This window comes from Sarcophilus harrisii, chromosome 3, assembly GCF_902635505.1.
Source record: "Sarcophilus harrisii chromosome 3, mSarHar1.11, whole genome shotgun sequence".
Lineage (NCBI taxonomy): Eukaryota > Metazoa > Chordata > Mammalia > Dasyuromorphia > Dasyuridae > Sarcophilus > Sarcophilus harrisii.
Genome location: NC_045428.1, coordinates 351,058,526 through 351,083,786, shown reverse-complemented (window position 1 = coordinate 351,083,786; position 25,261 = coordinate 351,058,526). Strand labels below are relative to the sequence as shown.

The window sequence follows — 25,261 nt, the reverse complement described above, 5'->3', positions numbered from 1 at the left end:
TGTATACTGACAGAAACCTAAATGCTAGCATACTGGTAAGAAATTATATATTATACTTACATACATATTTTCACCATTTATAAGCAGATGTCTTATCATTAATATGGAGATTATTCAGCTAAATTGCTATATGAAATTAAAACAAAGCACTTGAATAGTTTTTCAGTAGCTCTTACCATGATTTAAGATTCATTTTTTTTGCTACTAAGGCCATGAATTCTTCCTTTTTCCAAATACATCTTAAGTTCTACTTTCTGCCTGCAAGAGAAGAAAAAGGAGGAGGAGAAGGAGGAAGAGGAAGGAGAAGAAGAGGAGGAGGAGAAAGAGGATCAGGAGGAGCAGAAGGAAAAGGAAAAAGAGGAGAAGGAGAGGAAGGAGGAAAGGGAAAAGGAGTAGGAGGAGGAAGGGGGAAAGGAGGAGGAGAAGATGAAGATGAAGAAGGAGGAGGAGAAAGAGGAGAAAGAAAAAAGAAAATTCTATGAGCAAGTATGTAATCAAAACTTTCAATGTTTTAAGTAAATATTAGTTGCTACATAATTATAGAACAATATAAATAATTCATAGCACTAAAATCAAGCTAAATTTGCACATGAGCTTTATCAGTTTTGATTTGGCAAGGTTCCCCTTTGTTTTATAGCTCTATTAGTTCATCGATTTCATCAATTATAGAGATGCCATATAACGGATACAATAGCATCATGTATAAATAAAATATATTATTCTCCCCCCCAAAAAATCAAACTAATATAAGCACTCACAAATGGGTTGACTTTTAAGGGTTTTGTGGCAGTAAGTTCCATTTTTTTAAAAGTATAACTTATCTACAGGATATTTTATGGCACAAACTTTTTCAAATATCAAGTCATTCTCAATTGATAAGCATCTTCTTTTGTGAAAATTAACTTATCTTTCTAAAACTAAGGTATTTTTTGTTTTTAACTGCTTTATAATTAGGTTGCAAATAACCATTATTATGATACCATTTGCCACCACTCTCATCATAATTCGTACAAATGTAGTCCTTGTCTTTGGAAGTTCTGCCTTGTTGAAGTCATATAAAACTTTAGTTCCATGAATATTTTAAAAAATAGGAAACTATAAATCAAAAATGCTTTATTAGTATTGAAAGAGATGCTTTCTATGAGGTGTAAAATAATGGAATTATGGAATTTTTCACTGAGTTGTAATTTCATCAATACAGTTTGCAAATCATAATCCAATGATGCCATTGCACCCCATGCATTCTTTGTTCCTGTTTCTTCACAAAGCCTCCCTAACATGTTAGAACCTTCCTCTGGGTATATGGCTATTTCAGCAGTTAAGTGAAGTACTTGAGCTGTCAATTCTTATTTCCCACCTTGCTTAGGTAGCACAGTAGATAAAATACTAGTTGCTACATAATTATAGAACAATATAAGTAACCTGATGGTTAAAATACTAAATGTGACATGTTCAGATTCATAGATATCCAAATATTTACTAGCTATGTGATTCTGGAAAAACTGCTGTCTGCCTCAGTTTCTTCATCTGTAAACTGGGAGTAATAGCATTGATCTTTCAGAATTGTTGTGAGGATAAAATAAGGTATATTTGTAAATTGCTCTGTCAACTTTAAAGCATGATATAAATGTTATTATCATTGTTATTATGTCATCTGTATATTGTCCACTAGGTGATGAATTCTTTGGTCATAATACACACAGCTATGCTATAGAATTTTTTTATGATTAATATGCTGATAGATGTTGTCTTTCCTGGCTATTAATTGTTTTGTAACTGCTGTAGAGATATCAACATTGCATAATAATCAATGACCATTTAATTGGAGATAAGAAGATTTTCTAAAATAACCTTTGCAAATTCTATGATAGAGTGATTCATCTTTCACTGATGCTTGGTGTTAGGAGTTCAGAGTCTGTTTACACCAAGAAATATCCAAATAGGAATTGCTTTTACAAAATATCCCCAAAGTGGTCTCCTAGATTTGCTTGAAGGCCTTCAGTGAAGAAGACTTATTTTCAACTACTTTAAACACTAGTGTTTCTGAATACTGTGAATGAATTTCAAATGTTCATCTGTCACTGTTTTGTTTTTCTTCATCTAACTGAAATATAGCTTCAGTTTCTACTAATATTATAGTATCCATTTCTTCAATGTCCACTAACATCTGATTTCAAACATCCAGATTTTCTGCAAAAAAACTACAATATCCATGGTTATTTTGCTGCCAATTATTAAAATTAAGATACATCTTCCACATATTTATTATATATATGAAACATTGTGTTTCTGCCATCTGTTACCCTCCAATACATTTTCCCATCTTTCTCAATTAATTTAGAACCCAACGTAGTCTTCCTTTTCATGTTATCCCCTTCCATCATTATTGGGATTAATATTTATACTATTGATCGTTCTAAGATTTTGTTCACACACTTCTTCATTATCATCAACTCCAATAATATCATTCGCCATCCCACATTCCAAAAAGGCCATAACTTAATCCTTACTATCCCTGGGATCATCCAAGATCCATAATTTTAAATATTCTTTTTTCTTCCCACCATTTCCACTGTTGGTCACATTTTATCCTTATCACAATTTATAATTAGAGTGATTCTGGTGACATGAAAAGTGACTAGAAAATGCCTTTGGTCTGTTATAATTCCTATCATTTTCTAAAGAAAAAGCATTTAAAAGAAAATATGGAAGGAAGTGTCTTGAGGTCAGGGATTATTTCCTTTTTATCTTTGTATTTTGACCCCCCACACAATGTCAGGCACAGAGTAAACTTTTCATAAATGCTTGTTGATTATTTTAATGAAACACATTCTTTGATCCACTGATTTTTTCTTGTACTTCCCATCATGGCCTTTGGGAATCCAACTAACTTTTTGACACTTCTTTTTTCCAATTTTGCATAGACTACTCTCCCACCTCCACCTTAAGTGGTCTCATTCTTCTCAAAGAGAGAGAATAGAAGAATTGATTAGCCCATTTCCTGTTCTGGGAATTACTTCCAGGGGGAGAGAACTAGTCCCAGATGAGTTTCTAGTCCCTCAAGCCCAACTCTAGCACGAGATTCCCTCTGGCCTAAGTTCCTGCAACGGTACATGAACCTCCCTCCTGTTTTCCTTGGCATAACAGAATCAATGCATGGCATTTCTTAGGATGGGGAGGGAAAGTGTCAGATAGATGGATATTGTTTTGGAAGATCTCTTCAGCACAAGACTGAGTCACAAGCCCTCCTCCTCACAAGTACGCTGGAAAGCCATATTCTGTTGGTATGTGTAAGAACACTGAAGGAGCTAAGTAGTAAATCCTCCAGTCCATTTGAGATAAGGTTCTGTTTTATCCTGTGAACTCAGCTGGAATGACTTCATATTTGACATCTAGATCCTTTAAAGAAAAATTTCAAGTCTGTGTATTTTGACCATCTTGCTGGTCATGTGATTCTAAATCCTTCCAATAATTAGTCTCACTCAACTTGGTTTCCTTTGCTTCCATACCATGTTCCTTCTTGACCTCAAAGATTTAATGTTAATGTTTTACTGACTACTGCTACTGTGACTACTGCTACACTACTACTACTTCTACTACTAATAATAACAACAAGAACAACTGGAATTTAAATATTGTTTTAAGGTTTACAAAATGTTTAACATATTTCTTCTTATTTGATCCTCACAACAATCCTGTGAAGTGCTACTATTATCCCCATTTTATATATAAGGAAATTGAGGCTGTGAGGTTAAATGATTCCCAGGATCTTATTGCTGGTAAGTGTTCAATTCAAGATTGGGAATTTCAGTCTTCCTGACTCCTAGAATTTACCTTTTGCATTTCCCAACTACCAGATCCCAGACTACCCTCAATACCCCTCTGTCCTCAATGCAATTTTCCTGCTCCTGCCCTAGGACTGCTGAACATCACTGGAGAAAGTCACAAAGTAGAGTAGAATTCATCTAATACCAATTCAAAAACATAATGTAAATGTGAGCTGCACTTTTTAGTTTGTGATTCCAAAAGATTCCTATACCAACACCTTATCATAATGTAGAGGCAACCCAGATACCCAAAGGCTATCCCAGGGTAGTTCAAATGATATAGTTTTTATGAACCTGGCAAGGTTCAAATAGAATGGGTTTCAAATGTTATCTAATCTAGAGCAGGACACAAACCAAATAAAACTTTCGATGAGTCACATTTTGATTCTTTAATGAACTGGACAATATTGAAGAAGGACATAAAAGCAAACTGCTCAAATTTCCTTGATGTCAACCAAGTCAAATCACTAGACAATTTCTAGATAAAATAGTACATTTCTATACTTTTTCTTTTTGAAAAACTGTAAAAAGTACAAGTTACCCCAGTGACCTCTAGACAAATATCCAGCTGATTTGTTAGATAATCCCTCGAGGAGAAAAGTATGAAAGAACAAAAGTTAGGGAATCTTCAAGAGGAAAGAAGTAGTAAATAGAGAATATTTGGGAACTACAAGAATCTATAAGATTTGTAAATACAATTGAAGAGCCAAAGATCATAAGGGTTTGGGGTTAAATGAAACCAGCATCTTTTATTATAACAACTTTTTTTTCTCTACCTTGATTGCATTATGTTCTACTAATTCTAAGAGTAGTAGATATTTTATTTTCTAATTTAAAAATGGTTTTCTTTTTCACTATAGCTATCTGAACTTAGTTCTAGCTTTAACATAAAGCTAATTTCAAAAGGGAATGTTTGATCCATTTTGAATAGTCTTAAAGCAAATGGTTTTCTAAAAGCCAAAATTCTGGTCTCAGAATTTGAAAGTTTGCCCTTTTGTTGCAAGTCTTACTCAAGAATGTAACTAAGCTATTAAAAATTTAACCCCTACACTGAAAGAAAATCTCTCACAGACACAAGCTACTACTAGTTATTGTACATAATGTGACATAACAAATTTCTAAGAATTTCATTTCAGCCTCAGTACAAGGTTGATGCTTCTAACAAATTATAAATATATTATATTTAAAAGAGAAACTACTAAACAATTCAATGGGGATAAATCTAATTATTTTGATTTTTGACTATTTTTTGAATATTTCTTTTTCATTACAATTATAGCACCCACTTTGCACCACTCCAAAGAACTCTTAACTCTGCCAAGTTCTTCGCTCTGATTCTTTCACTTAGTGACACCCTCAGTTTTAATCCAAAAAGAACAGATAATACTTAAATAAAAATAGTAATCATATTGCATCAGTATTAACTGTCTAAGTATCAGATAAAAATATTTTTTAATCTTTTATATAACTTTCTATTTTTTTTCCAACTTTCATTCAACTGGACATGGGATAAAAAGACAATCAGGATTAAAATTTTCTTGAAAATTATTTTAACACAACTTTACTTCCCTTCATATACACTATAGAAACCTTTAAAATTCATCCATATAAGCCTAACACAAAGCTAAAATTTTCTACTCTGATTTGCCTATATAGATACCACTTAAATTTTTTTAATAATCAAAGTAAAATAAGAAAGCATTAGTCAATAATTTCTTTTTAGTTTTATAATTTTAAAAACATTCTTTATTATTAAAAAGATCATTTTACATAAGTAATATACATATCTATGTCTTCGTGTATCATTGGTGAAGAAATGATGTGCATATCAAGTATTTTTGCAAGCATCTAATTCAACAAATATACTTTTTTAAGTGCAAGAGAAAAAACTTTTGCATTATTTGTTATTTCTTGTCTCTGTCCTGGGAGAATGAAAAATATATTTTTTAAAAAATAATTTAAAACCAGGCATTAGATATGCAAATATGTGTTCAGATCAGAGATACAAAAATTATTCAAATAATTAATTATTCATCATAAAATGTCAATTAATAATTATGAACTGTAATAGGCATCTTTCTAATGTATCTATTTTTCAGACCTAAAAACTGTTTAATATATGAGTTAAATTGGCTTCCAACAAGTTTTAAAAATTCAACAAAACAAACAACAACTTGTAAACAAGCACTAATTTGAATTTTAATAACCATCCATGAAATGTGACCGAATTTTAAGAAAAGTTCCAAAAGACAGAGTTCACTATGTGGAATAATTGTCAATATATCATGCACCTACTTTAATAGACATCATCCTGTTAGAATTGATGAAATAATAATAATACTAAAAGTTTTTAATTTAGCTTGTTCTGTGTAATGTATACGACTTGTTTCTTACTGAACTGAATTATCCAAATTAAAATTCCACAATTTAAATAAGCATTAAGATAAAAAATACATTTAGAAGTGGTAATGATTTTAAACAGATTGCAAAATGTAAAAGGTTACTGTTCTAACCCATAAACTATAATAAGTTATGCTGAGATTTTAATATAAAGGAACTGAAGTAATACATTAGAAAAGTGCTAACATTGACTAGATTTCCTTCTCCATGCAAAATATCATTTCTTACCTCCATGGGAAAGATACTGTTTTGCAGAATTTTGTTGGAGGGGGGTGGTGTCTGAAGAATAATAAATTATTCTTTACCATTGCTGTTATTACTACTGGTATGCTTTTTTTTTTTTTTTTACATTGTTCACTGACTACTCTGCTATGTTAATGTGTTGGTGGACTTTTATTATCTTACATGTTTGCCATGTAGTTATTTTTAGACATAGGTTGTCATTCATCTCCTGATGGTAACTTAATTACCTATTAAGTATTCTGTTTTGGAAAATGCAATAATAAATCTGAACACATGCTAGGAGGTTGTAAAAAAAGAAGGTGAAAACTAAAAGGGAAAAAAGAAGATAAGCAAATAGCAGACCGGATTAGTGTTGAGGAAGGGTGCAGTAGGAAAAGAATGTGAAGAAAGAAACTAAAGAATGATGTCTTTCTCAGAGATACAGAAAGAGAGAGAGAGAGAGAGAGAGAGAGAGAGAGAGAGAGAGAGAGAGACCACCAGTATCACTTTAGCTTTCAGATCCCTTGTGTTGCTCCTGGCATCTGAAAATGTTAGTGACACATACTTTCTAGTGAAGACTAAACTCTTCTCTGGCCTGCATTGCCACACAACATCAACTAAGTTATCTAGTGATTCCTACACTGTCCCCCTTCTGTCCCCTTAACTGAGATTGACAGTCGCGTGTTGTAGGCTTTTCCAGGCACGGCCTTTATTATGTTAATCAGCCCCTAGCATCACCTCCTCACAAGCTCACACACATCTAGAGCCTAAATCTCCCGGCCTGCCCTCCCCCTGTACCCTGGGGACCGGAAATAGGGGCGGCGGGGTGATGAAGGAGGAGAAAAAAAGAGGTCAGCTGACCAGACCCAGGGTAAGGGGGGGCAAGAAGTGAGGTGGGGAGACTCTGGGGAAGTGGGGAGGGAGATTGAATTCCCACACGTGGTGCCTTACATGTGATGCGATGCATTGGTCTAAGATCAAAATCATGGAAGGAACGAAAAGTACCCCGGGAGCGCGCATAGTGAATTAGTGGCATCCATCAAGACTTGTTTTACATCAATAAATTAAAAGGATGACTTGGGTACTGAAGTTTTCTGGCTCCTATCAAACGATGGGGAGACGGAGGAGAGAGGGGGAGGGAGGACTGTCTCTAAAAGAGAGTCACTTGACCTTTAATTAAAAAAAAGAAAGAAAGAAAAAAAAAACCCACTAAGTTCTTAGCTCACCTTGTCCTCTGGGCAGCAGCCAGGTAATTTATGAGGATACAGAAACTGAGACGACACATTTGGGGTTGCCAGGGGGTGGTGATTCATTCCGTTACAGTTTTTGAAGGTGATACTTACTTCAAAAAAGAATCTCCCGCCCCCCACTTCTGGGTCTGACTTTCGAAGGATCATAATCAGTTTTCACGCAGGGAAAAAGTTTCATGTGTGGCTCCTTGTCACCATCACCACCAATATAGCAGACTTCGGTGACACACCCCTCACTTCCAACTGGAAAGGAAGTTGCCTCTCCTGGTCAATCCCAACCCGAGTCGCAAATAATCCTTTGGATTAGGGTTAAATTCCTATTCAAATATAGGCTTTTAAAAATGTCTTCTTACAAAATGCATAAATATACTAAAATAACATAATGTGGTCATGTTCTAATAAAGACTGTAGCTTTGCATGCCATTAAGGAGAAACATTTTATCTCTGTGAGGCTTTCTGTGGAGTGGGGAGGAAAAGAAGATTTTAAAAGTTGAGTAAATTGACAGAAGTGGGAAGGGTGGAGGGGGGTTGAGGGGGAAGTTGACCACAATAGTGTGGATTTGAAAACTAAAGTGTGTTCCTTTTACCACAATTGTGATGAACCCTTCCGGGGTCTGTTTTACCTAAGTAAATCCTACAGGATTATTTTTCCTCTACAAGGTCGATTGCAATATTATTTCAAATTTACATGTAGCTATGGTCTTAATCCTCTTCCTCTGTTATAATCTGGAAGTATATTATTAATGTGTAGGGTATTTGTAGAAAGATCAATTCATCCTAAGGATTTGCTTTCCTGAATGGGAAAGAGGACGCCCAAGCTAGGCAGCTCTGTACTTTTTTTTTTCCTTCTGTGTTCTGTATCTCCCGAAATCAGTTTGCTGCTTTGGTTCAAACTGTCTCTGCCTTGGGTCTTGGATCTAGGGAGTCCCCATTCAAATTAATATTCCATCTAATCTGATTTCACAGCATTTGTCATTATGGTATCTGTCCCTTCAAACACTGGCAGGGGCGTGCTCAAGGAGGGAGTGAAGAGGAAAGCTTTGGGGATGGGGTTAGGGGGTGGGGTGGGCGGCGAGTAGAAGATCTGAGCATCTTACACCTCGCAAGGAAATTTAACGTGGTGAAAACCTTAAACTTGAAGTAAGCATGAAAGATTTTTCCCAAAGCATCTAAAGACTGGCACTAAAGAAAAGTGATCAAGTGTTCTCTATGCTGCTTCATGCCAACTGAACAATTAGTGGGATCACAGTTATCAGATCATTAGTTGTTTCTAATGGAAATGTTTAAGGTTTTTGTATGTGTGTGTTTTTTCAATCAGATACAAAGTAACCTGACATAAGTACACAATAAAGTTTTATATAAAGAGAACTCGTTTTGTTTGCTATATATTGTGGTCCTTTGTCCTGGTGTTATTATACAAGAGATGGAAATAAATCCTGGAAAGACCATACCTTATCTGTGGATTTCTGTCACCTCAGTAGTTCATACAACAAGCTCAGGGAGTATCAAGAAAGAAGCAGAAAAGCAAACTCCTGGAGATGAGACTCAAAATTTTAATGTTTAAAAAAAAAAAAAAAAAAAAAAAGGAAAACAGATGGATAAAGAGGAAGGGAACATAAAGAGTAGTGATAATCAGTGGAGAAAGAGCTTTACGTATACCATTTTTAAAAGTATTTTACAAGTATAAAATAGAGAAAAATTATCTGACCTTTGCCTTTAATATTTAGTTTCCTTTTGTGTGTATGAAGATCTTGTAATTCTGTCCTGCTACAGAAGCTATCTGAAAACCTGAAGAAAAGATTCATTTGTCTAATAATTCTCTACTTAATAAATATACACTGAAGTGATGTTCAGCAGAGACAAGACAGTAACCAACTGTTAAATCTTCCTTACTCATATATATAATATACACATATTCATATGCATATATATTTATTCCGACTGTTGTAATTCAGGATAAGTTGTCTCTTTAAACTGTAGAAAATACAAATAAATGCACTTTGAAAGATGTGAATATATTGCAATACATATGCTTGCTTTTTTCTTCTTTTATAAGAAAGGTGTTTGCATGTGAGGAATAGTTTTGAGTGAGATTACTAGTGACTATTCCTAGCATTCAAATTCTTGCTTTAGGCATATATTCAAAGTGCAGTTCAAAGCAGTTTATCTCAACATAATATAAGTAAAAGTGTAGTGCCGATCAGTGTATCATTTGTTTCAGTTTTCATCAGACTAAAAAAATTAAAATGCAGTAATAGATTTAACTCTGTAAAAGCAGACATAGTCACCCAAACCTGTAGTCACCCCTGTATTTACCTTCAGAGAGAATAATACAAGCTTGTAGAATTGGAAGTTTATTTGTGCATTGAGATTATTTAAAGCACTTTCACTGCAAGAAACGCCTGTTGGTTCTTTAAGGAAGAGAGCCTGAACTGATCGAGGCTAAGAGATTTTTTTTTCATCCAGATTAATGTCTGTGCTCAGCATCCACAAATTTGGCTGCCTTTATTTACTTCTATATTAGTTCCAATTATGTGCAGTGTAAACCAGCTTTTTGATTAACAAAACAGCAGAGCATTGGTTAAGAACACTTAAACTTCAAAAAATCCCCCTGGGAAGTGGGCTCTGAATTGGTTAATAATGTGCAGTACTTGCTAAATTGCTGACTTCCAGATGTGGAAAATATCTTTCTTGTTTAGGACCTACGTAACCTGATTGGATTACGACAGAAGCGTCACATTGGAAGCTTTTGAGTGATGATTTAATTAACCATACAGTAGAAAGCTGTATTCTCCAGGAAATCCCTTACATATTTACATAACCAATCCCTTCAGTGCAAAGGTGGAGTCCTTTTTAAAAATTTTTATTTTAATTGCAATATCAAAAAAAAAAAAAAAAAACCTTGAAAAACTTAGACTTCAAGCAATTTAATATCATTCTCTTCTTTCCCTAGCAAGTTCCTCTTTCTCCTTCCTTCCCCCTGCTTCCTCCTCCCTCACCACACACACACATACACACACACACACACACACACACACACTCTTTGTGGTGATGTGTGTGCGTCTACGCGTGTGCACACATATACATAGTATACATATAGATGGGCTGGAGAAAAGTCCAGAGATCATCCAACCCCATCCTCTCTCTTAGTGATCCAATTCTAAAAAATTTCGTCCAGCACACTTTTTTTGTCCAGTGGAACCCCGCACATGTTAGGACAAAAACCAGGAATCCCGATCTACATGCCCTAGAATGCAGTTCACACGCAGCATTTAGTTTCTTCATATAATTTTATTACATGGTTTTGGCATCTGAAAAGAAAAGAAAATCTTAGAGAAAAGGGCAAAGACTTTAGTGCTGGGAGCCGTGCTGAGAAATCCATACAAGTTAATGTGCATCTGAAATCTGGCCATTAGAGATATCTTTGTAAGAAGAAGAGATCTTGATTGAAGACACAGGATCTTTGCCTTTAACTTTCGGTTCCTTTGAGTGCTCCAGTTCTGTGAATGGTGTTCACCGTTTTCCGCCTTGTATCCAGTAGGATTTAGTGAAGAGGATAATGATGCCAAAGACTTGATGGTTAGGGAGGGGGGAAGAGGGGGAGGAGGGGGAGGGAAAGGGAGGGAGGGAGGGAAAAAGGGAGGGGGAAAGAGAGGGAGGGAGGAAGGGAGGGAGGTGGAATTTCATTTCTTCCACTAAAGCGTTTGCGGAGACTTCAAGGTATAATCTATCCCAGATCCTTTCCCAGAGAGAAACTTGGCGATCACGTTTTCACATGATGCTCACGTTTAGTGCTCTTCAATTATCCCTCCCCACAAAGATAGGTGGCGCGTGTTTCAGGGTCTCGCCTCTCTTCTCTACAGAAAAGAAAAAGAAAAAAATGTCATTAGAAGAGGCGTAACACGTCAGTCCGTCCCCAGGTTTGTGTTTCCTGGAGTGGCAGAAAGAGATCAGTCCTAACCTGCCCAGCAGGAATAACGGTCCTTCCGACAACTCTTTGCAAGGCTTTTTACAATTTTCTCCAGGAGCTGCTTCTCTTCCACCTTTTCTCCCCCACACTTCGCGGCTTCTTCATGCTTTTTCTTCTCACCATTTCTGGCCAAAACTACAAACAAGACTTCGCAGGTAGGTTCTTCTTTTTCTTGACCTTATTTTTTTTTTTTCTTTTTGCATTGTATTTTTTCCCCTCTTTCTGTCGTAGTCCTTTTGGATGGTAGTTAATTCTGAAGTGAGACATGAAGTCTGAGGGCAAGAATTTCAGGTGGGCTTAGTTCTTTTAAGGAAAGCTTTCCCTAGAGTTATCTTTCCTTTCCTCTTCTCCTCTCCCCTCTCCTTTCCCCTCCTCTCCTCTTCTCTCTCTCTCTCTCTCTCTCTCTCTCTCTCTCTCTCTCTCTCTCTCTCTTTCTCTCTCTCGTCCCCTCACTCTTTCTTCTCTTCCTTTTCTTTTCTTTTCTTTTTCTCTTCCAAATTTTCCCCAGTACCTGCTCATCCAGGTAACTAAGGTGCATTTTGCTTCCATCTTTGCAAAAGTTTTATCGAAAGTGATCCAGCTACATACAAAGTAAGTAGGTGGACATCTGCTGTCATATTGTAGCTTCTAAACCAAATCAATTACACTAAGAATCTTAAACTTTGCATGTACCTGTTAATAATTGCAAAGCAGTGGTCAATTCAGACAGCAAATTCAGGAAAAGCCTCTCTCCCAGATGTAGTTTCCCATCCTCTCCCATAGAAAAGGGATGTTTTCTAAGCAAAAAGTTTGCTGTTTTGTCTGCCTAGGGAGTTTCATTTCTTTATTTCATTCTTTGTGTGGATGTGTGTGAAGTAACACCCTAGCTTCTGTGATCATAAATAAAGAAGTGAAAGTAATGACTGGAACTTAGAGTCCTTTACCAAAGGGAGATGGGGGGGGGGGGTGTCACTCCAGCTGCAAAGAAAAGTGCTGTCAGGACTTTAGGATTTTAAATTAGGAGCAAATTTAAATGCTAACTAGTCACAGAAAAAATAGAATTGTGTTTAAATGACCCCACTATCAGTAGGCTGACATTAAGAATCCCATATCAGAGCAAAGCTCCAGCTTCTATGAATTTGTTTACACACATGCACACGCGCACACACACACATCTACTTTTGGATTTTATGTGTTCCCTCTATAAGAATGCTGTAGAGATTACTAACTTCAGAGTTATAACTAATTGGCAATGATAAAATTTAATCTTCATTTCTCCCTCATACACACTCCTACAAAACTGTTTAGCTTGTTAAACATGTATTCCTATGCAATGGACTTGTCAGGAAGGAAGACAGGCAGGCCAGCTTTAGGATCGCCAATATTTAACCTGAGAGTTTCTGTAATTCATTTCCTTTTTCACAATTAAAGAATAAGAGCTCAGAAATGGGGTGGGGGGAGGCAAAAAGCTTGATTGCAAAAGTCTTACTGAAAGTCTGTGTTGAAGTTTAGATGTATTCTGTGTACTTCACACCCCCCTCACCATTATCACCACCACCACTACCCCCTTTATACCTCCACCCTTCTGGGCAAATGTGTGGAAATTGATACTTGCTTTCCAGGTTTTCTGCAAAGCTTCTAGTATAGAAGTAGACAATAGGTGCTTGGGCTAGGACAGATTTTGTCCGGCAGAGAAATGGTTAATTGCCCGTGTTTTACAGTTTGCATCTGTTACATCTTTTATAGCCCCCTGTTTAAACTAATCCTCAAGTCAAAGCATCTTCTCCAAGATGGACTTCTTTTCGGGATCCCTAGTATCCTCCAGATCAAGAGTTCCCTCTCTCCAAGTTCTGACAGATTCTGCTTAAAAATGCAGTCTCTCTCTCGATATATAGATATCTTTATATATTTTAGGCACAAAAGTTTACAAGCCAGAAAGGATATGACCATTTAGAAAGCTTGAAAGTATTACAGTAGTAGTTTTGATTTCTGTTTCCTTTCTTGAAAAATTATACTGTAGCTGTTTAACTGGACCAATATGAAATAGTGAAGAGAGGGAATATGGGGAGGGGAAATTGAATAAATATAGTTACATTGGGGAGGGGGGATCGTACCGGGCAAAAGGCTTATAATTACTCTTATGTTAGGAGAGAAGGGAGGGGAATCCCACCTGGGGACAGCGTCTTGTTTAACTCCAAGAGGGTGATGGAGTGTAGGGGTGGCGGGCGGGAGGTGGGGGGAGACCAGGCTTAACGTAATTATTGTTATCAATTTGCCCAAGTGTGCTGCGTGTGTGTGTGCGTTTTCCTTTGAAAAAAAATCTCCTGAAAACAAGTTACAATGTTGGTCTAAAGTACTTTTCGGAGGAAATGGTCCGCCTAGCATTGAGTCAAACAGCCTACTGTAAAACCCTGTGCATTCCCTCATACGGTCATGAGTTATGACTCATTTTGAAGATGTAATTCTTGTCTCTGATCTCCTTTGCTGGTGCAATACACAAAACATTAACAAACACAAAGCTACTCGGCCAGGGGAAGAAGTTTAGTTTTGTTTTCAACCCCGGCGAGTCCTTTTGGGTGCGTGGATGGGTTCTTTTCGGGTGAATATTTGGGCTCCCTTTGGCGCCCTGCATTTAAATGGGATATACCAATGCCCACATTGTTGCTGTGTTTGGTTGTTAGATAGAGTCTGCGTGCTGCTGAATCAGGGAGCCGAGTCCATGCGAACTGCCTGCCATCTGATCCACTCTTATCAATGAAGCAGCAGATCATGGCGGATGGCCCCAGGTGTAAGAGGCGAAAACAAGCCAATCCAAGAAGGAAAAACGGTAAGAAAACCCTGAATCAAACTTTTCCTTTCGACTCCACTAGAGAGGGAGAGGGAGAAGGAGGAAAAATAAGCAGCAGCAGCAGCAGCAGCAGCAGCCGCCCCGGGGTTTGCTGGCGATCGCTTTTCTATGTGGCCGAGGAGAGATCCGCCTGTTGTATATTTCTGGAGGGGGAGAGAGAGTTCAAGGAAGTCCCGGGGAAAGTGAGTGTCAAAGAAACCGGGGGTTCCTAGACCCTTCTCCTGGACTACATCTCCTCTTTGCTTCTCCCACCCCCCACCCCCACCCCACCCTCACATCCTCTTCTTCCTCTTCTCTCACCGCTCCCCACCCCCACCCCTCTCGACCTCTTTGGAGTCTCCGATCCAGTGAGCAGAGTACCAAATCTTAGGACTTTCTTCAGATTTGCTGAGGATTTTGAAAGAAAGAAAAAAGAAAAGAAGAGAGAGAGAGAGAGAGAGAGAGAGAGAGAGAGAGAGAGAGAGAGAGAGAGAATCTGAGAGCTAGAGCCCCGTTAGCTGAGCCTTAGGAATACAGAAAGTTTCTTGACTGACTGAGTCCCTTTACAAGAGTCTCTCTCTCTCTCTCTCTCTCTCTCTCTCTCTCTCTCTCTCTCTCTCTCTCTCTCTCTCTTTTCTCTCTCACGCCTCACGCAACTAACGGTCCTGGGTTTTTTTTGCCAATGTCCCTGTCCCTCTTCAAAGCTCTGCCCAGGACCCTGCTAACTCTATCACTCTGCGTGTTTCTGTGTGTGTATGTACGTCTCTCTCCTTTTTAATGTGATTGCTTTTACAACGGCAGGATATGTAAGACTCTTAGAGACCAAAGGCACTTTCCGGCCAGTTTTCATGTCAAGATCACCCTAGCTCTAAAGCCTTATAATAGGGAAAGAGATTTGCAGAGTATGGGGGAGAGGGGAATAAAAACACGCCAGTGGTTAGAGGGGGAGGAGAGAAAATAAGTGGAGGGATGGTGTGTGTGTGTGTGTGTGTGTGTGTGTGAGAGAGAGAGAGAGAGAGAGAGAGAGAGAGAGAGAGAGAGAGAGAGAGAGAGAGAGAGAGAAGGAAGGAAAGAGGGTGACATTTCAATAGGTCCATTTTTTTTTTTCTTAAAGACTGGCCATTGCCCGAAACAAATCGTGGGAATGAAAAGGAAAAGTGATTGGCATTAAGGGTTGAGGGAGATTGGGGGAAGGGAGATGCGTGAGGAAGAAGGGGTGAGACTATGACAGGAGAATGGTGGAGGAGAATACTTACTTTTTCAAAAATATGAAATGAAACTTCTCCAATGTAATCATAATAATATAGATAAAACAATTTGTCTAGTCGCCCATGATTGCCCTCTCCCCTGGTCTCTGCAGTCTACAGAGAGACTGAGCTCAATGGGACGTGGTGTTCTGGACTGAGCTCACAATTTGGCTGCTTCTCTTTTGGTGTGGGGTTCTGTCCCTCCCTAGTTTCTCCACTGCTTCCGTAGTCGAAAGCCCCCCCCACCCCACCCCCTCCCAAAGCCCTGAATGGACTTCCGGCCCCACTTTCAACAACTTTCCTCTAGAGATCAGGAGAAATGAAGACAATTGTATGAACCTCAATCCCTTTACTTAAAGCTGAGCTACAGAATTTAAGTAGAGACTGGGGTGTGGGATGTGGGGTGTGGAGGGAGAATAACACAAAGAGAAGAGAATTTTTGATTGGAGACAAATGATCCTGTCTTTCTCTCTCTAGGTTTTGTGCGTGCGTGTGTGTCTTTTTCTTGTTGTGGCGGAGGTGTCGAGCCATATGGGGGAGTGATAGAGGAATTTTAGTCAGAAACTGTTCGTTATGTTACACTGGCTTTTCCCTTTGTGCTGTCTTTGATCTATTTGCTTGGCTTTAATATTATCCCCCCCCCCAAAAAAAAAATCAAAACAAAACCAAACACAAGTAAAATAATATATTCAGAAGAGATTTCCCAGGATCTGTTCCGACTACCTCTTTTAAGTCTTGTGGGGTTCCCCCCCATTTTTCCTTACTCTTGTGTCTGTCATTATTTAAGGTGGTCTTCACACTGGAGACTTCCCCTTTCCTCATCTCTGGGTAATTTAGTAGACACTAAAATTACACGTAATGTTCCCCTCTCCTCTCTTGTGTTTCTTCTGTTCTTTTTATTAAATGTTGGTTATTGATTTTCTAAAATCAATGTCTGTTGTGGGGCTTTTTTTTTTCACCCTTACAAGTATCTAAAGCACGTTGCTGATCAACTGGATAACAAAAGCTTTGTGTCAAGGAGTCTTTTTTTTTTCTTATGTAAAACAATTATTTTTTTAGAGAAAAGAGGATGAGATTTAAAGCGAGGTTTCCAGGAGTGCTCTTTTGCAGTAAAGACTATTTTGAGTGTTTGTTTCTTTTCCCTTCCTCCTCCCAACCCCTTTTCTTGGTTTAGATATAGAAAACTAGTTTAGCCTTTCAGTTAATGTAAAGGTATAACATAGGTCTGTGAAAAGTGTATTACCTGGTTCATGTTTTCTAAAAACAATTTAATGGAAAGGGGAGAGGGAGGGACTCTGCAGGTGGAACAGATAATGAGTATAATGTGTAGCAGTAGCTATAATAAGCAATCTTAGGGGGCAAATATGAACCTGAATGATATTTCTATTGCCACTCAAAAAAAAATGTCTTGTATATTCAATAACTTTGGAAATACAAAACACTCTGGGGAAGAAAGTTTAATTGCAAATTTCAAGTATATTCTCAAGACCTTGAAAACTTAATCTAAAGTCTGTACATTGGCTATATAGTTTTCCAACTCATCCTTTACTTAGTGTCTTTCTTCAATTAATTAATTGGAAAGATATAGTTTGTTCTTCCAGTGCTTTTCTTTGTGTTTAATAATTTGTTTCTTCCTGCCTGAGCAATGTCCTGGTTTTGAGAAGCAGGTAGAAGAGTTTTTCATTTTCTCTCTAGTCAAGCACGTATCCAATGCCTTTCCCTTTGGGAATTGCCAGGATTTATCTGAACTGAGTGGATTTTTCTTCTCTCCTGGATTCATGGAAAGGATGTCACTTCTGAGCTTGTGTCTTTGCAGATAACACTAAATATGATGATGCTTATCAAAATCATATAGAAATTCCTGGAAAGGAATAATAATAATAACAACAAGAATAGAAATAGAAGCTGAAAAAAATGGTCAAAGAGTAACCTAGGGTAGTATAGTGTGTATGTGTTTGTGTCTGTGTGTCTGTGTGGGTTAATGAAGTCAACAATGTATAAATAGAATAAATCAACTAGGAGATAAATGTGTGCTCTTGTTTGTTCATTTGAAAGGATGCTTGGTGGGAACACGGATTGGATGACAATGCTAAATAAAATTGTTAAAAAGCAAACTAAGAGAGTTGCAAGAAAATAAGTCTACCAAGTGAGAGGAAAAGGAATCTACAATCTAAGCTTCAGTATTCTCCAGAAGAACTAGGTGAATCAGAATTTAGCAGGGAATTGTTGGGAAAGAATATCAGAGTAAAGTTAATCCAAAGCAGGAAATATCCAGTTTTTTTTTTCCCCTCCACCTAAAAAGATGAAATCTATTCCCAGAAAATAAGATGTGGAAGAGAAAAGTGGGAGTAGGGGTAAGAGGAAAGGAGTCGAAATGCGAGGAGCCGGCAGACAGGAATGTGTGTCGGTTTCAGCAAAGTTCAGTCAGATGATCCCCAGTCGCCTGACTCACTTTGTAACACTTTCACTGAATCGGGAGGGGGGAAAAAAATCCAACCTTCCCCACCCCACCCCCACTTTTAATTCCTCTGATTGCACCGCACTATCTTCATACAACATTCTTATAGGAAGATTTCACTGGAACGGAGGTGCCCAGGTCTTGCCTGCCACCAAAGCAGCAGTAGCAACTTGCAAAGTTTGCTGATGCCTTTGCCCCCGTTTACTGCAGCGGATTCATTGGAGATGCTCTTGCTTCCTATTATTGCTTCACGTAGAGCCTGAAACTAAGGAGAAGGACAAGTATTCCTCTCCTCCCTCCTCAAGCCCCCCACCAAAAGATTTACATACGTTCTTTAAGAAAGACACAAAAGTAGACAGCTATTTTTTTTTTAATAGGGAATAAAATTGTTACTTGGAAACCAAAAATTGTTTTTCAAAAAAAGAAAAAAGGAAGGGAGGGAGGGAGAGAAGGAAGGATGAAGGGAAGAAGGAGGAAGGGAGGAAAGAAGAAAGAGGGAAAGAAGAAAGGAAGAAAAGAAGGAGGGAGAGAGGGAGGGAAGGAAAGAGGTAAGGAAAAAAGAGCAAAGAAAGAAAGGATGGAAGAAAAAGTTAAGTCTGATTTTTCTCCAAAGTTTCAGTAAAAAGCTGTCTTTGATTTCTTTAGCATCTTATTTTCAATGGTAAAGAAAAGGATAAAGTTCAGTGCGTTTGCTCCAAAAGGGAATAGAAAGCAAACGGGCATAATATTGTTTGTTAAGACTCACCCCCACCTACCCATTCTGATCTACCAAAACGGAGTACCAAATAGTAACAGTGTGTTGAGGTGGGAGTGGGGAGATATAAGAAAGGGGTGGTGGTGGAAGAAAATCTTGCCTTCTTTCAAAGACGCTTAAATGAAAAGGAAAAAGATGAGATGAAAGGTTTTCCTGCATGTTAAGGTGAAGTTTGGATGTAGTTGAAAAAAATACAGAACAAGGCAGGAAAGTTTTTTTTTTTCTTTTTTTTTTTCTTTTTAAAAAATTTCAGGTGGTCCAGACATATAGCCGTCAGTTGAGACTTTACCCATCCCTGGTTATCTTTGCCAGTGTGAAAATCCCTTGCAAGTAGATTACTTTTAAAGTTGATTAGCTTATAAGGAAAATGCTTTACTGACTCCTAAAGCAATGAGACATACTTGATATTAAAATACCAATTCTTAGTGTGCTCCAAAGATATTCGTCTTCATCTTTTTACTGTATGTAAATTCTTCTGGAAGTTTTGATGTGGTACTTATAAGATTGGGACTTTGCATCCAGACTCATTTCTTAATCTTTCACCAATTTGGGGAAACTGAATTTGGATGGCATACCCTTTTGCAGCAGTGTGCTGCATAGCCACTAGCCTGGTGACAATTTGATCCTGATGATCTATCTCTTGAGAGTAAGGTTAGAGCTGTGAATTTTAAACTTTAAATTTTCCCTTGTCACTTAAGAAAAATGAATTGAAATTACAAAGTCTTTCTTTAAAAAAAAAAATAAAACAAGGTTAAAGTTCCTTGCTAAAAAAATACTTATACATAGGAAACTGCTAAAAGTTTAAAAAGTATCAAGAGATTTAAAAGGAGACTAATGCTATATTGAAAATATTTCCTATTTTTAAAATATGTCTCTCCTGAAGGTAGAAAAAGAGTGTGTTGGTTGTTCTATAGCAATGCCGCATTCAACCCAAGAAATAGGAAATTCTTTTCCTCACAACAGTTTTTGGCATCTGCATTATTCCAATGCTTTTAAGGTGCATTTTCCTCTGTGTGAAAGAGAACTCTTTGTCCTTTTTTCTCCCAACACCATGGCTTCCCAAGGTAGACACTATTTTGTGCCTGTCACATAGAAAGGGAGTGCAGGTTTGCAGTGCTCACAGACAATTGATTGTCTGCCCTAATGTGTTTCATTTACATGTTTATAACGTCAATAGTGCTGGGGTGTCCACTGTACCATTCATTCCAGCATTCCCACAAGGGTGCAATTGTCTGAATGGCCAAGTCAGACACCTTTTTGATTGCTCTTTAGTGGTCTTTTTCGAGTAAAGAGAAAAAAGATAGAAATCTGTGATGCAGAAACACTAGTTGAAAATATAAAGAATTAAATGTTACCATTAAAGTAGATGTTAAAATGTATAAAAATCTGCTTATTAACAAAGATGTGAGAATTTTAAAAAATAAAATCAGCAAGGATTAAACTCCATCAAGATATTCCCTTGCTCCTCGAAGTCTCTCTTTAAAAAAAACAAAAAAAAAACAAACAAAAAAAAAGTACTTTAACACAAAATGTGATTTTGGGGGGTTTTAAATCATTAAGAATCTAGGCATGTCCTATTTATTTTTATATTGCTCAAATTTATAAATCACATATATGTATATATTTACATGATTCTGTTTATGCCAGTACTATCAGCTTGCCTCTTGGAAAATCTATTGAAAGAATATTTAGATTATAGAAAGTGTAAACTTTTTAAAAGTAAGATCCAAGTATTTCTTCAACAAACATTTTAATGAAAATGATGCTAATCACAACTTTCTGGAAGCATGTAACTTAAATCACTGTTTTAAAATATTTTTATCTTGGGTGACAGTCATGTTATTTTGTTAGTGGTCAACAGAGTGGAAATAGGAGTTACAAAGTAAATAAAACATTGCTTTTTGAGGTGTGCTGTATTTTTTTTAATACTTTATGCATACATTATGTATCCCTTGAGAGAGGTGAAAGGCAATTGTGCCCATATATATGTATCTATCCTTTTACAAAGGAAATTTTATCTTCAACAATGCTAGGGTAGCCCATAGTTCATTCCTTTAATTATGCATATATGGGATAGAAATGGACACACCTGTAAAAAAAAAATCTGGCATATTTCAGATCATGGTTAAAATTTATGGCTAATCTAGCTGCTAGATTTAATACAAATTGGTCTCTTTAATTGTTCTCTGTGGTCCATGAGGAAAGAACACACTAACTCTTGCAGCTTCTGATGGGAAATAAACAGGGAGGAAAAACTTTTATAATTTTGTAGTAAATTAAGGGGGGGAAATCTCCGGTCTGTGAAAAGATTTTTGCCTCCCAGGGTAGACATACACAGTAGATGCACCGTTAGCTGAACCCCTGACACGGCGGTCTTTTGAATGCCTTAGGTATGATTTCACTTTCGCTCACATCAATGCTGACCTGAATGCCTTTCATATCTGATCCGCTGTGTCTCTCCCAGTAAACATCCCCTGAGGGGAGAACAAAGAAAGGAGCTCTTCTTCTTCTTAATCACAATTCAGCCCTTTCACCGCCGGCAGGCTACATTTGCATTCTGCCACAGAAAGCCAAGATGAAAAGAAAAAAAAAGAGGGAGAGAGAGAGAGAAAGAGGGAGAGAGAGAGAGAAAAAAAAAAAAAAGGGGGGGGGGAGCAGAGGGTGGAGGCAGAGTAAAATAACTTAGGTGTTTGTCGCTGTTTGTTGGGCTTCCCCTAGTTACAAGCCTTATATAGCTTATGCTCTACCAAGCCTTGGCTCTTCTGACAGGCATATAGTGTTACAAGATGGCATGCCTGTACTATTCATGGCCACTCGCGCTAACACTTGAGGTAAAAAGTGTCAGGGAGGGATCAAATTTTACTCTGAGAAGTCTGTTCTACTTAGGGTCAGGTGTGTGGACTTTCAGCTCTTGACTGCTGCCCATTATTTTGTTTTAATTACTATTATTGTTTACCCACAGTGACCTGGAAGGTGAGGGGAGTGGGGTGTGTGGGAGGGGAAAGGAAGAGCAAGAAGACTTTGAGGGAGGAGAGAGGAGGGAAACCTTGTCTCTAGATAAAGGTGGCAGCCAGAAGTGCTTCTTGGATTTAGTTCTGGTGGTGGGTGTCTATATTGGGGGCTGGGGGAAAGGGACAAATATATCCAGCCGAATCAGTGCTAATTCCTAGGGAAAACTGGAAAAGGTTTTCCTCTTATTATTGTTGTTATTATTATTAAACTTTTCGTGACAATTCATATTTTCAAGTGGGGGGGGGGAGTAGCGAAGGAATCCTCAGATAAATCAAAAAGGAAGAGGGGAAAACCACCAAAAAAGACCTTTTTTTTGGGGGGGGGAGTTGTTCTATTTTAAAAAGCTTGAGGGCTGAGAAGTGCCACAATTTTCACACCTTCATTATACTTTTTTTTCCCCAATTTTTTAAGGATTTTTAACATTTGTGAGATGACAGCCTTTTGGTATCTCAAACTGGGTAGTTTAAAATTTGGGGGGTTTTGGTGCTATTCACTTTATCCTGTAAGAGAAAGTTTATTCATAAAGAGTCCCTGCTTACTGGGAGCTGTTTAAACCCTTCCAGGCAGACCTGTCAGATTTTACTGTGTTATTTGCCTCCACTTGCAACATGTAAAAGTAACATGCAGTTAATGGTATTGGAATGAAACCATAGTAAGAGCAGAAATCTTACGTGACAAGTTTTCAGCTGCACTATCTTTCTACCAAACTGTCAGTTTTCTAAAACCACTTTTAAGATACCAACAGTTTTTCATCCGCAATTAGATTAAACACACTAAAAACAACTTTGGGAGAGCAATCTACTAAAATAGCAGTATGAACAATCTCAAACAGGGACAGATATTTTCCAATAGCTGTTGTGGCAGATTTCACTTATAAGCAAAACTAAACGAGATGTTACTAGTTGAACAGAAGCATGTGACACAGATTCCTGATTTTTTCCCAGAAGATTTATAGAACTTACAAAAAGAGATTATCTCTATACCTTCTACACACACACACACACACACACACACACACACACCAAACATCCACCCCCACCCCCATGACCCAAGCAATGAAGGATTTAGGCAGATTTACTTCAGTAAACACCTTTGGACACTTGGGGGAAAGTAGGAGTCTGTTTGCAAAAGGAGGCTTTTGTTAAGTAAGGTGCTGGGATAATTCTTTACCAGGCAGCTGTGATATTAACCTACCCTGTAATGCTGGAAAACTGTTTAACTCTTAGAGTACCTTACACTTTCACTCAGCAGATAAGATTCAGGTTCCTGAAGAGTCTCTAGATTCTACTTCTAGAAATTTATTGCTGAAACAAGTCTATTATCTTGTTGACATGAAAACTGTTTAAGCAATACTTTTACTTTTAAAATGTGGTTTAGTTGAGTTGGACTTAGGTATATCAATAGGCCTCCAAATTATATCTTATCAAATGATATATTTTTTTCATTTGAGTGGCAGCACATAACTTCAAGTAGGAGGCATTAAAAAAATCCAATGTATACTTTAGAAAAGTTATTTTTATTTCTAGTTTGTTAAATATTGGGAGAATTTGGAGAAAAAATTAAGGCAGCTAGGAGGAATCTAGGATTCAAGATTTCTCATAGCTGTAAAGGACACTAAGGGATTGATACAAGGCTTGTGACCTATAAAGAAGATGTGCTATAAACTTGATAACCTGTATGAGTCCATTTTTTTTTTTTTTGACAGTCACACTATCTCTATATTCACATCTTATTAAAAGGGGGAAGTACAGCATATCTTTCAAAGCTTGGGAGGTCATATGAACTTCCACTTGCATGGTGTCAGAACTGTCCGTTACCAAACTGAGGATTTACATTGCATTAATCTAGAATTATAAGAGGAAGGAGTTAATGTTATTTTTGCTGGGCATAAGAATAACTTTACAGGTGTTGCATTTTGGTTTAAATAAGATTGCCTTATTTAGTTAGAAAAAAAAGTGTAGGTGTCACTGTGAGAGCAGCCACAAATGTGTGAGAAAGTAAAGGGTATGAGACATGACAGAATTAAAGGTGTTTGCTATGTTGTTACACCGTGTGTCAAGCTGCAAGCTCCCTTTGTCACAGCCTCCTGGTGATTTGACAGCGCAGATCCACTTCCCTTCTAGGTGATACAGCATTTTTTAACTGGAGTTATAAATATGGTGTACCCTTCCTATTGCACCCTGCCTCCCTAACCCATTGAATTCCATTAAAAAGTATCTTGCTCTAAAATATAATGAACAAACACCCTTATAGAAAGGGGTTCTGCACTCAAAAGTCCCAGAGTACCGCCAGCATTACAGTAGCTGGCATTGACTGTTGTTTGGCGAGAATGCCTTCTGCCAAATCATCCAATAATTAAGTTTTATGTTATTTGTATGAACGACCAAGCATGCAGTATTCCTTTGCAAATCAAAGGAAGGCTTAAAATTCATTTTTGGACACTCTCAGACCATGGTCAGGTCACAGTTTGGGGCCTGAATTAAACTGATCTCATTCATGATCTAATTGAGCTTGGCAAAACCTTAGCAGTAGCAGTAGCACACAAATATAAATCAAAGAGCAAAATTGAGTAAATCATATCCTTTGCTAGAAATCTATCTATGAATTATTCTGTGATTGCCAACACTGAAGTTAAACTTTGTACTCTCTCAGCAATAGTGCAGAGCCCTGCATTTCTCTTAGGCTCCCGATAGGAAAATAGAAGAACAGAAAAGAAGAGAAAGATGATGATGAGCATCTCATCAAATAAGATTGGGGGAAAACCAAGAGAGTATAAAAAGATAATCACTAATCAGAATCATAGTCATCGATAGTGGGTATTGCATGCTGCATTATTGCAAAACTCAGAGACTTCTAAAATAGTGTCCAAAAGAATAAGAAATAAGGGTGGCTACCTAAGAGGTATAGATGAAGTAAATGTTCCTAGACAGAATTCATTTAAATCTCTTTCCTTTGTACAACTGAGGATTGTAATTGTCATAATAATTCATCATTATCACAAATTTATTTATATTACTGGTCTGAGTTTGAGTTGTGGTGATGAGATTTGAAGTAGTTATTTGAGATTAGAGCATAAAAGGAAAATGTTTAGCTTCCACACTCAAGTTACCTTTCATTTTTCACACTGCTGTGTAATTAAGAGTCCAGATGACTCTTCTTTTATCTAAATATAATCCCTGGAATTAAATGCCATGTCCTACTGTAAATTACCCACTTACAAATTCTCTGTCCCTTTTTCTTGCTTTATACAAGTTATTACAATTTGTTTTTAAAACCCCATATTTATTACTTGATAACTAAATTCTGAACTTTAAA

The 25,261-nt window shown here is 37.3% G+C and overlaps 1 protein-coding gene and 1 long non-coding RNA gene across 3 annotated transcripts in view; one reads left to right on the top strand and one right to left on the bottom strand.

The window, feature by feature from the left end:
* The first annotated feature begins 11,352 nt into the window (after positions 1 to 11,352).
* The window catches only part of ZEB2 (zinc finger E-box binding homeobox 2), a 145,644-nt gene continuing 131,735 nt past the window's right edge, over positions 11,353 to 25,261 (top strand). The window contains exons 1-2 of one of the 2 annotated variants that reach the window (XM_003763841.4): positions 11,353 to 11,824; positions 14,330 to 14,475. In XM_003763841.4, the coding sequence (XP_003763889.1) occupies positions 14,403 to 14,475 (73 nt within the window). In that variant the 5' untranslated portion in view covers positions 11,353 to 11,824; positions 14,330 to 14,402. Of the gene's footprint in view, positions 11,825 to 13,950; positions 14,225 to 14,329; positions 14,476 to 25,261 lie in introns of those variants that run through there. The other variant, XM_023499201.2, reaches the window with a different exon arrangement.
* Positions 11,386 to 12,469, bottom strand: LOC116422415. The gene is made up of 2 exons (XR_004233037.1): positions 12,342 to 12,469; positions 11,386 to 11,922 (listed from the first exon to the last, which is right to left on the bottom strand). It is a non-coding gene; the product is annotated as an uncharacterized LOC116422415 (long non-coding RNA).